We start from the raw sequence: 15,207 nt of genomic DNA, 5'->3' as shown, positions 1-15,207 counted from the left end.
TCGCCTGCTGTTAGCGTGCAGCTAACACACGACCGCCTCTTTAGAGGAGAAGACTCCTGGATTTTAATGTTAAACAGTGTTTGCTCCGGTTGTTTTCCTTTTTTCATCAGGACCCAAGATAGCGTCGGTTTTCACTTTTAAGATTTTTTCATCCAGTTTTTATGGCTTTTTGGTTTGTGATGTATTTTATAAGAGGGAAGGAAGTTAAGGTGAATTTTTAAAGCATGCCGTCTTGTCTTCCGACAAGACAGAAGGAGTCGTCCTACGCAGGAGTCGTCCAGTCCCCCTGCCGTCCTTTACGATCGATCCGGGAGCACTGACCAGAAGTGTTTCCGTCCGCTTTCGTCTCAGGAGGTCGTTTGTTCGATTTAGAATACGACGGCTACATTCTCCCAACAGGAAGTGGCAACTCTGAAAGCCCCGAGGTTAAACCGACCGACTGCCATCGAGCAGCAGCAGCAGGACGGCGAGAAGGTCGCCTGGATGCAAAACGGTTGAAAGGATCGAAGGTCATTTCAAACTTAATCGCGAGATCCCCCCCCCCGCAAAAAAATAAAGAATACCTAGACAGCTACTTAATGAGCAAAGTTAGCCGATACTTCCGATGTGAATTGCTTCTTTTTCTGCCCTCATTAGTCCTGAAGTTATTTGAAAGCATCTTCCGCCAGCAGACCCGGACGGTTCAGAGTTCAGAGACTCGCTTTCATCCCAAGCAGCGCGAGGGAGATGCTGCTTTAACCTTTACGTTTAGTCCTGATTGCTTCTACTCTCCTTTTTGTTAAGAGCACAGTGAACCGTGTTCACGATCGCTCAGACACTTTCAAGGAAACGGCCGAAGCATCTCAGGGGAACGTTAATTGCAAAAGAAAAAAATGCCGGCGTGATGCTGGCACCCTTTTTTCTCACGGGTATTTTTCCGTTCACCGATTGCAGGGGTCTTTCGTCTGATTATGTTGGTGTAACAAGTGTTTGTCGGGGGTTGTGAGACTGGTGCACTGATGTTTTTCTGCCCTGTGATGTCCAGATCAAAAGAAAGCAGACCAGTTTACGATCAGTGATCCTGAAGTCCAGTTTATAACGAGTCGGCGGGAGACGGACGTCCGAACAACACTTTGTGCTGTTTATGTAACAGGACTGTTAATGAGAAGCAAATTATTTTTTTATCGAGATATTTGGGGATATCAGGGTTGGAAGTTTCCTAACTTTGCCCATTTTTATTCTAAAGACTGTCCTCGCCGCTGTCGACAGCGTGAACAAGCCAATTTGGCCCTCTCCCTTTTTGGTCGGGGATTCAGACAACTGAAAGCTAATTAGACGAGCTGGTCTTCTCACGAGTGAACCTGGAGCGCTCAAGTCCTCTCCTTCTGTGGCTGTTATATATCTGTCATAATCATTATTGTTACGGATTTAGTCTGACCCAGGAAGCAGCGTGTGACGCGTGTGCGTGTACGACGCTACAAGCTTAAACAGTCAATTACTAGAAGCTGCCTCGCCGTGAAATCGACTTCACAATGGTTGCAGAAGAGAAGCGGACAATGAGCGGTTTTCTTTTCTATAAACAATCTCATTTTCGTCGTTCCCTCCCCCAAAAAAAATCTATTATCTTCCTCTCTCGGCGTGCATTCGCTCTGCGTGTGCTCTGTGGACTTTTACGTGTGTGTGTGTGAGAATGATAGAAAGTAATGGCATGAGGCTCTACATGCAATAACAAGTTGCACGTGCACACTCAGTCGCACACAAATACACTTTAAGGAGCCTAATCCCCTTTGTGAGTCTGTCAGCCTTGTTGTTACAAACACAATAGGATAATGCATGTGTGCGCGTGTGTGTTAGGGAGAATTCCGTTCATCTCTGTGTGATACTAAAGAAGAAACTGATGCGGATGTGTGTGTGTGTGTGTGTTGCATGTGGTGTTTGTGTGTCAGTGGTAGTGCAGGAACGTTCCCGACAGTACGCCTTTTCTCTCAAAAGCAATTTGCTGGCTATTCTGCTAGGTGTGTGTGCGTGTGTGTGTGCGTGTGTGTGTGCGTGTGCGTGTGTGTGTGCGTGTGCGTGTGTGTCTGTATGTGTGTAGAGCAGGTTGTGATTGGTCGAGTCTGCCGGTCTCATAAAGACGATGTCATGACGGAAATGAATGCCATACATCACGAAGAACAGCGAAACACGTGCACGCCGAGCTCACACCTTCGCTTTCCGCCACGGGCCAGTCCTGTAAATAATGCCGAAAACGGAAGCGGAGGCGAAGGGAATAAAGGAGAGGAAATAGAGGGAATATTTCCACACAAGAGAATCAAATGCTCCGAGCGCACAAACCGACGAGGTCCAGTCGTCAGCGAGCGACTCTGTTGGCTCTAGATCTACGCGCTTCACCGCGGGGGGCGGCTGGCCGGCGTGTTTTAAGGGCCGTTCCCACGGCGACGTCAGAGAGACACCGCTGGATTCAGAAATCAATCAATCTGAGCCAAACCTGGGGTTCACAATGTAAAAATGACTCCAGACCAGTCTAAATATAGAAATACATCGTCGGCGTACGTTCCTCACCGAGGAACACTGAAGCCTTTGTGGACTCTGCGCACTTTGTAGTTTCACTATCAAACGGATTGGAAGTTGGTTTTATGGAGCTGCCGAGTCATGGATTATCATCAGGATTTTTATAGCCGATTGAAATCGGGAGAAGAAGAAAAAATCAGCCGAGGATGGAAACATAAAATTCTCCTTCGTTGGATCAAAGTTTACTCGGACAAAACAAAAAGTCCAATGTTAGACAATGAAGACCTTTAGGTCTTATCTATAGATAGACACCGTCACCATGGAGATATTCCTCCTTTATGCTGGGATGCAGCTCCGGTCTCGGGGTCTCAGGTCTTAATCAGTTTATCTGGACCCCTGTCTGTCCGGATTGATTCACATTTAAGCCTCTGGTGAGGATTTACAGCACCAGGATGTTAATATTAAAGCTTTGACTCAAGGACTCTCATCTTGATGGGCGAGCAGTCCGACAAGCGAGCTCCCTGATGCTCGTCTGTGAATCTCAGGCCTGGAATGTCTCGTCCCGTCTCCGCAGAAATCGACAAGGAGAGCTGTGGCGACCCTGGGACTCCTCTTTACGGAGTCAGAGAAGGGGACAGCTTCTCCAACGGAGGGATCTTGAGGTTCGAGTGCCAGTTTGGCTTTGAGCTGATCGGGGAGAAAACCGTCTCCTGCCAAGACAACAACCAGTGGTCGGCCAACATTCCCATATGCATATGTGAGTGAGGCGGCTTGCAGGGATGTGGCTGCAGATATGCGTCCTCTGCTGCCATGTTTTGACCGGTCACCATGGCGACGGCACAAAGATTATTGTCGCCCGGAGCAAACGATGACCGATGATGCTGTGGTAATGAATATTTAAAAGACATTTTCTTTCCCCGCACCCGCCCCCCCCTCCCCCCGCCACTCTTTCATTTCTATTTATTCATTCTTCCCTTCTCTCTATCTATCCATCTCCATCCGTCGTTCACCGTCGACATTCCCGCGCTACCTTCCTCCCTGCAGTCCCTTGCATGTCCAATTTCACAGCTCCCTCGGGAACCGTCCTCTCTCCGGATTACCCAGAAGGCTACGGGAACAATATGAACTGTGTCTGGCTCATCCAATCGGAGGCGGGCTCCAGAATCCACCTGGCGTTTAATGACTTCGACCTCGAGGCGCCCTACGATTCTCTAACGCTGAAAGACGGGGAGACAAACGACGCCCTCGTCATCGGGAGGTTCTCCGGAGCGGAGAACCCCTCCCACCTGACGTCCAACACCAACACGCTGAGGCTGGAATTTCAGGCTGACCACTCCATGTCAGGACGAGGATTTAACATCACATACAATAGTATGTCATTTTTATTTATTGATTGAATCCTGCAGTTCTAAAAAGTGACCTAAATCAGATAAGATATTTGGTGGCATATTCATTTTCTTCTCTCACATACTGTACGGCTGTAGATGGGATTGTATCCATGTCGCAATTCCATAAGATGCGTGGTGCTTTTATTTTGAAAAACAAGCCCGTTCTTCCGTGATCACATCACACAGAAAGACCACTAAAAAAAAAAAGAGCAATAAAAAAAGCTAATATTTGATATTTGGATATTCTGTTTTTGACAGTTTCTTTGAATTCGCTTAAATCAAAACGGAAGCTTCAGCTTCACAAAGACAAACATTACCGATCAGAGCAAGGTCGCGTAAAAATAGAGGTGTGTGTGTTGCAGAGGAAGAAGAGAGGGGAATAAAGCAAAGATGCGTTTGTTGTTGTATCAGGAAGATTGATAGCGTTTTCATCGGGGGGACGTCCAACACACGGAGGGGTCCAGGATGCGTTTAGCCCCGCTTAGCAACGACGCTGGGAGCGAGCGGAAACCTATTTCTGTCAAAAATGAAACGATAAACCTTCAAAAATCATGGAAACTGCCTCCTTCCATCAACACCTCGTCCCCTCCTTCATAGAGCATTTTGTAAAACCACTTCAGACGTATTGACGACACGAAAGAGTCGCCGAGGATTATTTGGAATTCTGTTGCCAGTTCTCGCCTCGTCTCGACGGCGGACAAACAGAAATGGAAATTGATATCGATCTTCCCACCGGACGAGCCGGTTTGACGGTCGACAGATTCAAACAGGCGAGTCAAAGGATGAGCAAATGAGCATTGTGCTCGCTGCCCGGAATCCAATATGCCCTCGCTCCATGAACCCAGGTGACGATTCCGGCGACGCCGCTCCTCGTCTGATGAAGACGAGGAGCGGCGTGAAGGTTTCTTCTGGACCTAATGGCCACATTTGACGAGAGTTTATTTAACTCTGCGACAGAACGCCGCTCTACGTGACGATTCGATTCCAGAAACATTCGTCAGGCGGCGACGGGAAAGATGAAGATATGAGCAGCAGGAATATTGAACAGACAGATTGTACGAGAAACGTATTATATTGACATTTTACCGGCCGCAGACCAAACACTCAAAGATTGGACCGGCTGCAGCCACATATCCACATGATTGGTTCTCAGACATATAATCAAAGTGATGATCAAACGGCGCTTTGAGTGCCCATTAGGCGCCGTCTCGCGCTTCCTAATACGTTCCTCCTCTACGCGTCTCTCTCTCTTTCCGTGAGCGTCCAGCGTTCAACGCCTTCCTCATCATACCTGTGACTTCTTGTAACTTTTTATTCCAGGCTTCGGCCACAACGAGTGCCCGGATCCCGGCATTCCAATCAACGCCCGCCGCTTCGGAGACAGCTTCCAGCTCGGCAGCTCCATATCCGTGGTCTGCGAGGACGGCTTTATTAAAACCCAGGGAGCCGAGACCATCTCGTGTCAGTTAGAAAGGGGAAAGGTCATGTGGAGCGGCCCCATCCCGAAATGCGAAGGTAAATATTGAGATCGCTGATTAGACTGCCGATTCTCGGGGCCGTGATGTCATCATTAGCCGACATGGAGGCAACCGGGCGCGTGTTCCCGGTTCTCCCTTTGTCCACATGGATAATGCAACATCCAAATCCGCTTGACTAAAAATGTCCAAGTAGAACTCGTGCAAATAAATGCACTTCAAGATCATTTAATGTTTGACAGTTATTGAGTTGTGCTTCGCGCTCAGTTGGGATTTTGTGCTGATTTTTACCCTACGTTCTTTTGGGCGTGCTTTTCTGGTTAATAATTGTTCATTCATAGCTAAAATATATCACTTGGGTGGAAATCCACTGGGATGCAGCCGCTTCAGAAGAGAACAAATTGACTTTGAACGCCGAGTTGAACTGAAATGAGATGATTTTAAAACAGAGGGCCGGATCCGAACGGCCTCCGGCCGACGCCACCTCGTGATAACGGTCGCCATTCTGATAACAGTTCTCATTTATGGGCGCGGGTGAAGACTAGAAACAGACCTGGCTGTTAATACTTCTCTTTGAAGCCGACAGCGCGTAGCATAAAATAAAAACGACCCCGTGATGGCGACGCGAGTCGGGTTCAGACCTCCATCGGGTTATTTTGTATTTTTAAAGCTGCGTTACTGATCTTTGGCTTTCTTATGGCAAATCCGTAGGTAATTATTACCCTTCTGCATCTTTTCAGTGCATTATTTGAGCTTTACAGACCAGGCCTTGAAACCATTTCCATTCCTCCTCTTCATCAGTTTTATTTCCAGCAGCCGTCTGTTTTCAGAGGAATAAAAGAAAGTAAAAAAAACTACCGCCGACAATCTGCTCAGTATCAAATGGCAGACAGTCATAATTAATTCCTAGCAGGCAAGCGAATCGGGACATTTAGGGGCTGGAGCTCCAGTGTTTCCCTTCTGGAGTTGGTGAAGACTGAAATAAAAGCTCCACCAAAAGTAAAAGTAAATATTTGACTTAATTATGTGGGGAGAAATAAAAGAAAGTTAATGTTGCCTGGTGTTTAAATCGTAGTGGCGTTCATTGATTAAAATCTCATCGTGTTAATCGTTAACAGGCTGAGATTAATCCTGATTAGTCGTCGGCGTGGCGTTCCGGCGTGTCCTTGATGCTCTTTGGCGGAGGCAGATTAGACGTGACGGAGGAGGCGGTTCGCCGCGCAGGTAGCCAGTATGACGCGTCCGACACCTGCCGGGATCCGAGCCCACGGGGGGGGGGGTACAGCGTTTGGTTCAATCGTCCCTCTGTCCCCAGCTTGGTCCCGTCTCAGCGAATCAGCGAAGACGTGCTTTGCCAGAGGACGACATCAGACACTGATCAATCTGGGCCCACGATGTGGAGTTTATTGCCAGCGTCCCTCATTAACCTAACCAGTGTTCCATATGTTTGAACATATCTATCAATGGACCCCCCCCCCCCCCCCTTTCAGCACCGTGTGGAGGCCACTATTCAGCCCCGAGTGGTGTGATCCTGTCCCCCGGGTGGCCGGGATACTACAAAGACTCCCTGAGCTGCGAGTGGGTGATTGAATCAGAACCCGGCCGCTCCATCAAAATCACGTTTGACAGGTGGGTGTCTTCATTCTGGCTTCATTCTGGCTTCATTCTGGCTTCATTCTGGCTTCATTCTGCGTATGAAATAAAGATTCCTAAACGGGCAGACGTGCAGATTCGTTAGTCGTTTTAGGCCCTTCTGACAGGCAGAGATTTACAAGACTGTGGGGCGTATATTGATCAGGGAGGCTGGGTGATATCGCGGTCCGTATAATTCCTCCTCCGAGTTGCGAACCGCCGATGAAAGGCTTTTTCATCGGTGGGAATTTTATTTCCGAGCGCTTTTCTATTTGAATTTGGAAGAGTTTGGATGAATCTCCACAGCAGGAAGGACACGGCGACGATACGGCCATCGTCTTCACCGTCAGCAGCTGGGAAAATGGCAGCATTTCGCTGACTGGGGGGGGGGGGGCTTTTTTTACCCTAAAGCACGAGGCGAGAAGCTCAGCATTAAAGCATCCTGATATTTTCCTCTCGCAGGTTCCAGACGGAGTTAGGCTACGACTTCCTGGAGATCCACGACGGGCCGAACCTCCTGTCGCCTCTGATTGGCTCCTTTAACGGTACCCAGGTTCCCCAATTCCTGTTCAGCAGCACCAATTTTCTCTATCTGCTGTTCACCACCGATAACAGCCGATCCAACGCCGGCTTCAAGCTGCTGTACGAATGTAAGTGTTTAGACTAGAGACTGAAACGTGTGAAAAGTACCTGGACTGAGTACAACAAAGTAAATGCAGCATTCAGATGTCGGATTCGCCCTTTTTTCCAAGGCGTAACGGTCGACAGCTACTCGTGTCTGGACCCCGGTATTCCCGTCAACGGTATCCGGTACGGCCAGGACTTCTCCATCGGGTCCACGGTATCGTTCGGATGCGATTCCGGCTACAGGCTGAGCCACGAGGAGCCACTGGTGTGTGAGAAGAACCACTGGTGGAGCCACCCCCTGCCTACGTGCGACGGTAAATACCAAACACGACACGGCAAACGGCAACGCAAACCTTCCTGCAAGCATCAAAGGAAAAGCATTTCCCTTTGAAAGTCGAAAATGAGAGAAAACGTCTTTCCGAGAGATTCAACCCCAAAATATGTTCAATCTGAAATATACAATCCAGTACGGTCATTGGAAATAAAGCATCCGTTTACGAGGAGCTGAGTCACTCCGTGCACGCTGCTCCATCCACCCACACACACACACACACACGGCTTTACACTGAGGCAATTTGCAGTGAGGGCTGCTGCGGCTGATGGAGACGATTTGAAGAGAAGATTAGATATCTGTGGCCATGTGGAGTCTGTGTGTGTATATATTATATATACATATATATTATATATATATATTATATATGTATACAGCGCCGGAGGCAGCAAACCCAGCCTGGCTTTAGGATTCATTCTGGAAAACAAAAACTTCATATGGAGAGAGAGAGAGAGAGAGGATCCAGAGTGTGTGTGTGTGTGTGTGTGTGTGTGCGTCTGGTTTCACGCTTGTTGTCACCTGGCCTGTGGCTCTCAGCTCTCATTTCATTGGTTGCTCACTCCAGGTAACTCAAACAGAACCTTCGGGTTCGACCTTTTCCCCAGGTACGCCGCCGTCGATGCACTTTTAAAATAACATTATGACATTTTATGGGTTTATCGTGAGAGAGAAACGGCGAGCTGGAAGGTGAAGCGACCGGAGCGAGCTGTGAACGCATGCAGGCATTAGTATGCGCAGAACGAGCAACAGACACCCCCACCCCCCGAGCTCTTCCGACGACCTGATCTCAACTCGGAGCGTCTGGGATTTCTTCCTGCGTAGCGATAAGCGCAGCCGAACCGGGAACAGAACCTGCAAGGTCATCCGGAGGCTGGAGGAAACATTTGCGGCGCTTCACCTCTCAGAGTTTCGCTGCTTTCCAGCGCTGGAAATCAAATTGTTGTGCCAAAGACACTCGGGGAAATTCACGGATCACGCACACGATGTGGGATTAATGTTTATGAAAAGCCAGCTGCCGCACTTTTGATGGATTCCTTTTGTTTGTCGCTATTGTAGCCTAAAACTATTTAGAGGCCGAGAGTCTGGAAACCCCAACGCGGCGAGGCCTCCCGACTTGATGACTCGGTCTCAGTCCGAGTCGGAATAAATCCGAAAAAAGATATTTTATTGCTCTCCGTGCTGCAGACTTTTCCACCCCCCCTCCCTCCCTCGCTCTATCCACACCTCCCTCTCCACTGTGGCACCAGCACCTATTTATTTCCGTTAGCCGTCCTATGCTAACCCTTTCTCTTCCTCCTGCAGCCCTGTGTGGCGGCGACGTCAGGGGCCCCTGGGGGACCATCCTTAGTCCCGGCTACCCAGACAGCTACCCTTCATCCCTCAACTGCACCTGGACCGTTGAAGTCAGCCACGGGAAAGGCAAGAGAAGCGGATTCACACGCTTTAATAGAGCGAGAGAGGCGGCGGCAAGTAGTGCGCAGCAGCGTTTAACCTGTGCGTGTGTGTGTGTGTGTGTGTGTAGGAGTCCAGTTCCAGTTCAGTTCTTTTCATCTGGAGGACCAACACGACTACCTCTTGGTTACTGAGAACGGGAGTTTCCTACAACCGCTGGCCCGCCTCACCGGAAGCGAGTTGCCTAGCAACATCAACGCCGGTCTCTATGGCAACTTCAAAGCCCAGCTCCGCTTCATCTCCGACTTTTCAATTTCCTACGATGGCTTCAATATAACTTTCTCGGGTAATTTACCCGACCGCAGTCATATCGTAGTCGGGCGCGGTCTATTTAGTCAATATGAGACTTTTCTTTTTCTCTCGTACTTGGAAAGTAAAGAATCGGTTTGTAGGAGGAGGGTTGGAGTTATAACAATAAAATAAAACGTTCCTCTTCAAGAGAGAGAGAGAGCATAACGTTTCTGCCAGAATGAAGACAATCACATTCTCCTAGAATGGACTGATGTAAATGTAATAATATAATAATATAATATATGTCCTTTATTTCAGATAGAAATAAATTATTTTTTTTATATGAATTTATTCTTTGGCCGCTTAAAAATAATGAAAACAGATCAAATCTAGCATCTGTAAAATAAAACACCGACAATCCTCGGAGAACGAAGCGTCCGGACGGCTTCCAAGCATCCTGAAGTCTCAGGGTCTTTTTTTATTTTTCTATTTTTTAAAACATGAAGTAAGGTAAACCTGTCAAGGCCTGATCAGAGAATGTCAGCAGCCTTCTGGTGATGTAATCCTGGAGTAACTAAAGTTGGACATTGCGGAACGCCGAGGTAAAAGATGGAAACCTCCACCAGCAGCAGCATCGCTCTCCTTTTCGTACGGGCCACCTGAAAAATATGGAAGCTTTGAAAACGCTCGGCTCGGACGTTTCCAGCTTCCCAATCCCGAGTGCCTGAACGGCTGCATTCAGGGTCTTAATCAGGCCTTCCCTGCGACTTGACCAGCCCTACTATGAAGTCTGATCAGAGTCAATGTTGTACTTGATGCATAACGTGTTGGGGAAGAACCGATTCCATCCACCTGTATCCGGGTCGCATCCCGAAGCTGGGCTTAAGAGGCCGAGTCAAATCGTCGTCCTTTCTCCATCCTCTAAATTGACTCATGAGTTTCGTTCCGAGTCGACATTTTGCTGCTTCTCAACCGGAACACAAGCCGCTACTCGGATTATAAAAACACGGAAGATGTCGCCGGAGACGCGACCCCACCCGTCTCACTCGCCGTTTCATCCCACAGCGCTCTCTGACAAGCACAGCATCGGCATCCGCCCGATGGAAATGAAGCTCCCGCTGTGGCGCGCTAAAAATAATCAGCAAGTGCACGTCAGGACAAAGTCGCACAACTTTTGTGCTGATTGTCACGATCGTGCACGAGATCATGAAGTGGAAATGAGTATTGATTTGTTGATTAATCACCACGAGTAGATCACCTCTCACTTACACTCATGACACTCACGCAGCACTTTGTAAAATAAAGTGCAGCTAAAATAAATGAAATATTGAATTTGCTGATATTGTCCTTATAGTTTTATAGCCAAAAGCATAGAGAATTAGCTGATTTCACAGTGTCTGGTATTTTTTATATTTATTCATGCATGAATTAATGAATTCATTTTCCAACTCGTTTTCTGCAGAGTACACGCTGGAGCCATGCGAGGACCCCGGGATGCCGAGGTTCGGCGGGAGAAACGGCTACAGCTTCGGCGTCGGGGACACTTTGTCTTTTTCCTGCAATATGGGCTATCGCCTAGAGGGGGCGCCAGAGTTGATCTGCCTGGGAGGAGGGCGGAGAATGTGGAGCGCTCCTTTACCAAGATGCGTCGGTACGAGAATACCTTCCCTCCTTAAAAGATTGATTGCCTTCTCAAGTTTCCTCCCGTTTGTCAAAGAGCTTTTGATTAATTTAATAGGACAGTCGCCCGTGGCAACTGGAATGTTGATCTTGTTTTCCTCTCCAAGTTCTTCACAATAGCGGAAACATCTTCCTCCACTTTGACATGAAAAGAAGTTTTGATTCTTTATCCTTTTATAAGTTCGGGCAGCTTCAGAGCGAAAGTCTGCAAGGTCATATTTATTTAATATACAAAAAGAAAACATTGCTAAGGGGGCGTGAGGGATTCGTAGTTCTCACCTCACCGCCACCTCATGGGGGTTTTTTTTTTGTACATCTGTCCTTGATTGTTAATTATTATTTTAAACTCAACATTTGATTTCGACAAACCATCGAAGTCACATTTATACAAGCTGAATTTCCCTCGGTCGCTTTGGGCTGAGAAAAAAGGCTTTTGTTACAAATATCACTCAGAAGTTTTCATTTCACTCGCAACTCTTTTAAAAACTTGATTAATATATCAAAGTGGGTCCAAATAGAACCCAACATTAAAAGAGACGGCACGGAGGCGTTCCAGATGTAGATATGAAATGGGTGAAATTTAATTTGATTTTGGGCCGTCGAATCAATACTGAATTTTGATCAACTCCTTCGCGAAGCCGCTGGGAGAAGCGTGGGATGATTCCGAGCAGCCGGACGGACATTAATCATCCAGAAGTTTTACATTTCAAACTGCTGAGCTAACTCGTCTTCAGCTCCGCGTGACGTTTGCTGGCCGACGGTTTGCGTCTTTGGCTGTCTTTTTCGGATGTGCAAAGAACGCAGCTTTTACGTTGCGCTGCGTGCCGGTGTTTGCACGCTCGGCTAAATTTACCTCCCGTCTGTCGTTTCAAAATAAAGTGCACGTGAGCAAAGAGGAGAAGAAAAGAGATTGTGAGAGAATTAATTTCATTTAAGGTGATTCTTGTACTTTATTTCTTTGGCGTCCTGTATTTCATTTTTTAAATTAGGCGCCATTGTTTGAGGTCTTTTATTTTTTTTTACCAAAGAGAACATTTAAATGTGCCTTTGGCTTGCTTTTTCCTCTCTGCTGTCATTTCTGGGCATCATCTTCTATTTAGTGCTAAATCTAAGGGAACGGGAGCAGGAGGGAAAAGGGAAAACCGTGAGGAACAAAGCAGAGGAGTGACAGGAGGAGGAGAGGAAAATTCAAGAAGCAGGAGGAGGGGGAAGGAGGCACCGTTCATGGAGAGGTAGATAGAGGGAGAGAGCAGGAGCGAGGGAGTTGAAGAAGGAGCGCATGGAGAGGTAACTTCCTAAATGGAAACCGGAGCAGTGTGAAAAGGACTCATCGTGGGAAAGACCCGTCAGACGTTTATACCGCGGGACCAAACAGTCTAAAAACGTTCCACAAACATGTGGTCTATGTTGTGTGGGAACATGGAGGAATGAAAGCCACGCCCTTTTGTGTGTTTGTCACCAGCCGAATGTGGATCTTCCGTTATAAACAACGAAGGGATCCTCCTCTCCCCAAACTACCCGATGAACTACGACAACAACCACGAGTGCATCTACAGCATCCAGGTAACACCTCCACACCTCCTTTATCATCACATCTTAATCTCATTGGCTAATTCATCGTGTGCGTATTTCCCGTTTATTCCAGGTGCAGGCTGGGAAAGGTATCAACATCTCCGCTCGAACCTTTCACCTCGCTCAAGGCGATATTCTCAAGGCAAGCACGCCGACTTTCATTCATCCATTCATCCTTTCGGTTCACGCCTCAAGTACGTTTTGCCGTTGTTACAGATCTACGACGGCAAAGACAGCACGGCTCACGTCCTCGGAGCGTTCACGGGGTCGTCGATGCTCGGCCTGACGCTGATCTCCACCTCCAACCATCTCTGGCTGGAGTTTTACAGCGATGCCGAAAGCACAGGGGAGGGATTCAAGCTGGTCTACTCCAGTAAGAAGGCCTGAACAGCCACACACCCTCGCCTGAAATAAATCGTGACTGAAGGGCCGGATCGGCCGGACGCTGGTGGCGGCGGCGGATGACTCCGCTGAGAACGCAGAGGTTGAAGGGTTTGATGAGATGAGATATCAGATTCACAAGCTGCAAAGAACGAGAGGTGGAGGGAAAGCACAATGAGGAAATATGCGAGCGATGAGGGAGATCGGAGCAGCCGATGCGAACAAGCCGAATCCATGAGTCGGTGACATGCGTGAGAAATCTGAATGACGAGATATGAGAGATAAACAGTGGGTGCAACAGGATTCAGTTCCTCACTGAACTTGTGCTTGAGCCAGAGCTTACCTTGACGCAGTTACCTGTCTGCATCGGGTTTATTACAGGTGCGAGAGTTGCATTAGCTCAGTGACTAAATGCTACCATGCTAACATTACCGATATTCTCTCAATCAACTGAACTCTAAACGCTTCTCGTTTCTCAAACCGCCGCCAATTCCTCCAGCGAGATGATCGCAGGCGCCCCCCCCCCCCCCCCGCCGCGTTTAACAAACAAAGCGTTCCGATAGCCGCGATGTCGGCGCAGGATCCGAAAGGTGCTCCGCGATGTGCAACAGGAGCCCGCCCACGCCCGCCCACGCTCGGCTGCGCCCTCGGAGACACAATTAGAATTAGAAATGTAATTGTTTAACTGGAGCCGCGCGGGGCGATTTTGTGCAGCACTTTCAGGACGTGTCGTCTGATGTGTGCAGAGCAGAGCGTTACCGACTCCTCTGCACCGCCGCTTCCTCATACCGATGCAAAATGAATGCCAGCTTGTCATCAATGCAAATGCAACAAAAGGATTGGAAGCATTTGCAGCATTTCCAAGGCAACAAAATGTACAGTTCAGGACATTAGGTGCAAGAGTGAATCGATAAATAATGCACGACGGGGGCGGGGAGGGTTCTTACACACACATCAAACGGCGAACAATTTCAGACGGGCAATCATTGGCAGCAAATGTCAGGCCGATGGCAGAGACGTTCAGATTGCCTCATGGTGAAAGTACGGCTTTGCAAACAGCCATTTTTAAAGATTCAGACGTGTACCTTCTCCAGTCTGCAGGGAGGTAACGCCCCCCCCCCCTCGACATACCTCGTCTTCCAGGTAATACCGGAGATCAAATCCCGGTTGAGGCCTTATAAGGACGAGCTATTTATACACCTCTTCATATCCCGCGCTGCAAAATTGTACACATGAATAAATACAGTATTTTGAATATTACCATGGAAACTGAGCCTCGGCAGACTGTGAAAAACAACATTAAATTGGACAGGGTGCATCCATGCTCCGGTATCGCTCCGAATAACGGCACGACTCGGATCTTTCCCCGATTTCTTTGGTTTATTAGAAAGTCAGGACGGGAGCTTAACGGGATCCGTGATCTCGGAGACGGAATAAACGGACATTCAGAGGATGTTGCAGCGAATCTAAACAACACTAATTCCAATTCCTCCAGTGGGCGTGAGACGTTCCATGGCAAGCATCTCCGCAAGCGTACACTTAAGAAGGGCGTTTTCTCTCTCTCTCTAGGTTTTGAGTTGTCCCACTGCGAGGACCCCGGAGTGCCTCAGTTCGGATTCAAGGTCAACGACCAAGGACATTTCTCCGGGAGCAGCATCACGTACAGATGCGAGCCAGGATACACTCTGCATGGAGCTTCCACGCTGAAGTGCATGACAGGAGAAAGGAGAGCCTGGGATAACCCCCTGCCGTCCTGCATCGGTACGCCCCTCCCAAACGTCAAGCCGTTCACGCTTTTAGAAGGAGGTTGCGCACACATCCGTTAAAAGATGACTAAATAGAACGGAAACGCAAACACAAGTGAGGACGCGACATGCGGTCCGAAATGCCAGCATGTGTGTTCAAAGCCCAAAACCGGGACTCCAGAACTGACCGTATTACCTTTTAG

General features: G+C 48.2%; 1 protein-coding gene across 1 annotated transcript in view; it reads left to right on the top strand.

Moving 5' to 3' along the window:
- LOC137903138 (CUB and sushi domain-containing protein 3-like) overlaps positions 1-15,207 on the top strand; it is a 180,189-nt gene that overhangs the window by 131,677 nt on the left and 33,305 nt on the right. Inside the window, 13 exon segments of the mRNA XM_068747273.1 lie at positions 3,065-3,247; positions 3,535-3,861; positions 5,199-5,393; positions 6,844-6,982; positions 7,448-7,635; positions 7,738-7,926; positions 9,246-9,362; positions 9,466-9,681; positions 11,089-11,277; positions 12,769-12,869; positions 12,952-13,020; positions 13,095-13,251; positions 14,829-15,020. Coding sequence (XP_068603374.1) covers positions 3,065-3,247; positions 3,535-3,861; positions 5,199-5,393; positions 6,844-6,982; positions 7,448-7,635; positions 7,738-7,926; positions 9,246-9,362; positions 9,466-9,681; positions 11,089-11,277; positions 12,769-12,869; positions 12,952-13,020; positions 13,095-13,251; positions 14,829-15,020 — 2,262 coding nt within the window.

The sequence above is a fragment of the Brachionichthys hirsutus genome, chromosome 13 (assembly GCF_040956055.1).
Source record: "Brachionichthys hirsutus isolate HB-005 chromosome 13, CSIRO-AGI_Bhir_v1, whole genome shotgun sequence".
NCBI classification, from domain to species: domain Eukaryota; kingdom Metazoa; phylum Chordata; class Actinopteri; order Lophiiformes; family Brachionichthyidae; genus Brachionichthys; species Brachionichthys hirsutus.
The sequence above is the reverse complement of the archived record's forward strand: the minus strand, read 5'-3'. Positions and strand labels throughout refer to the sequence as shown.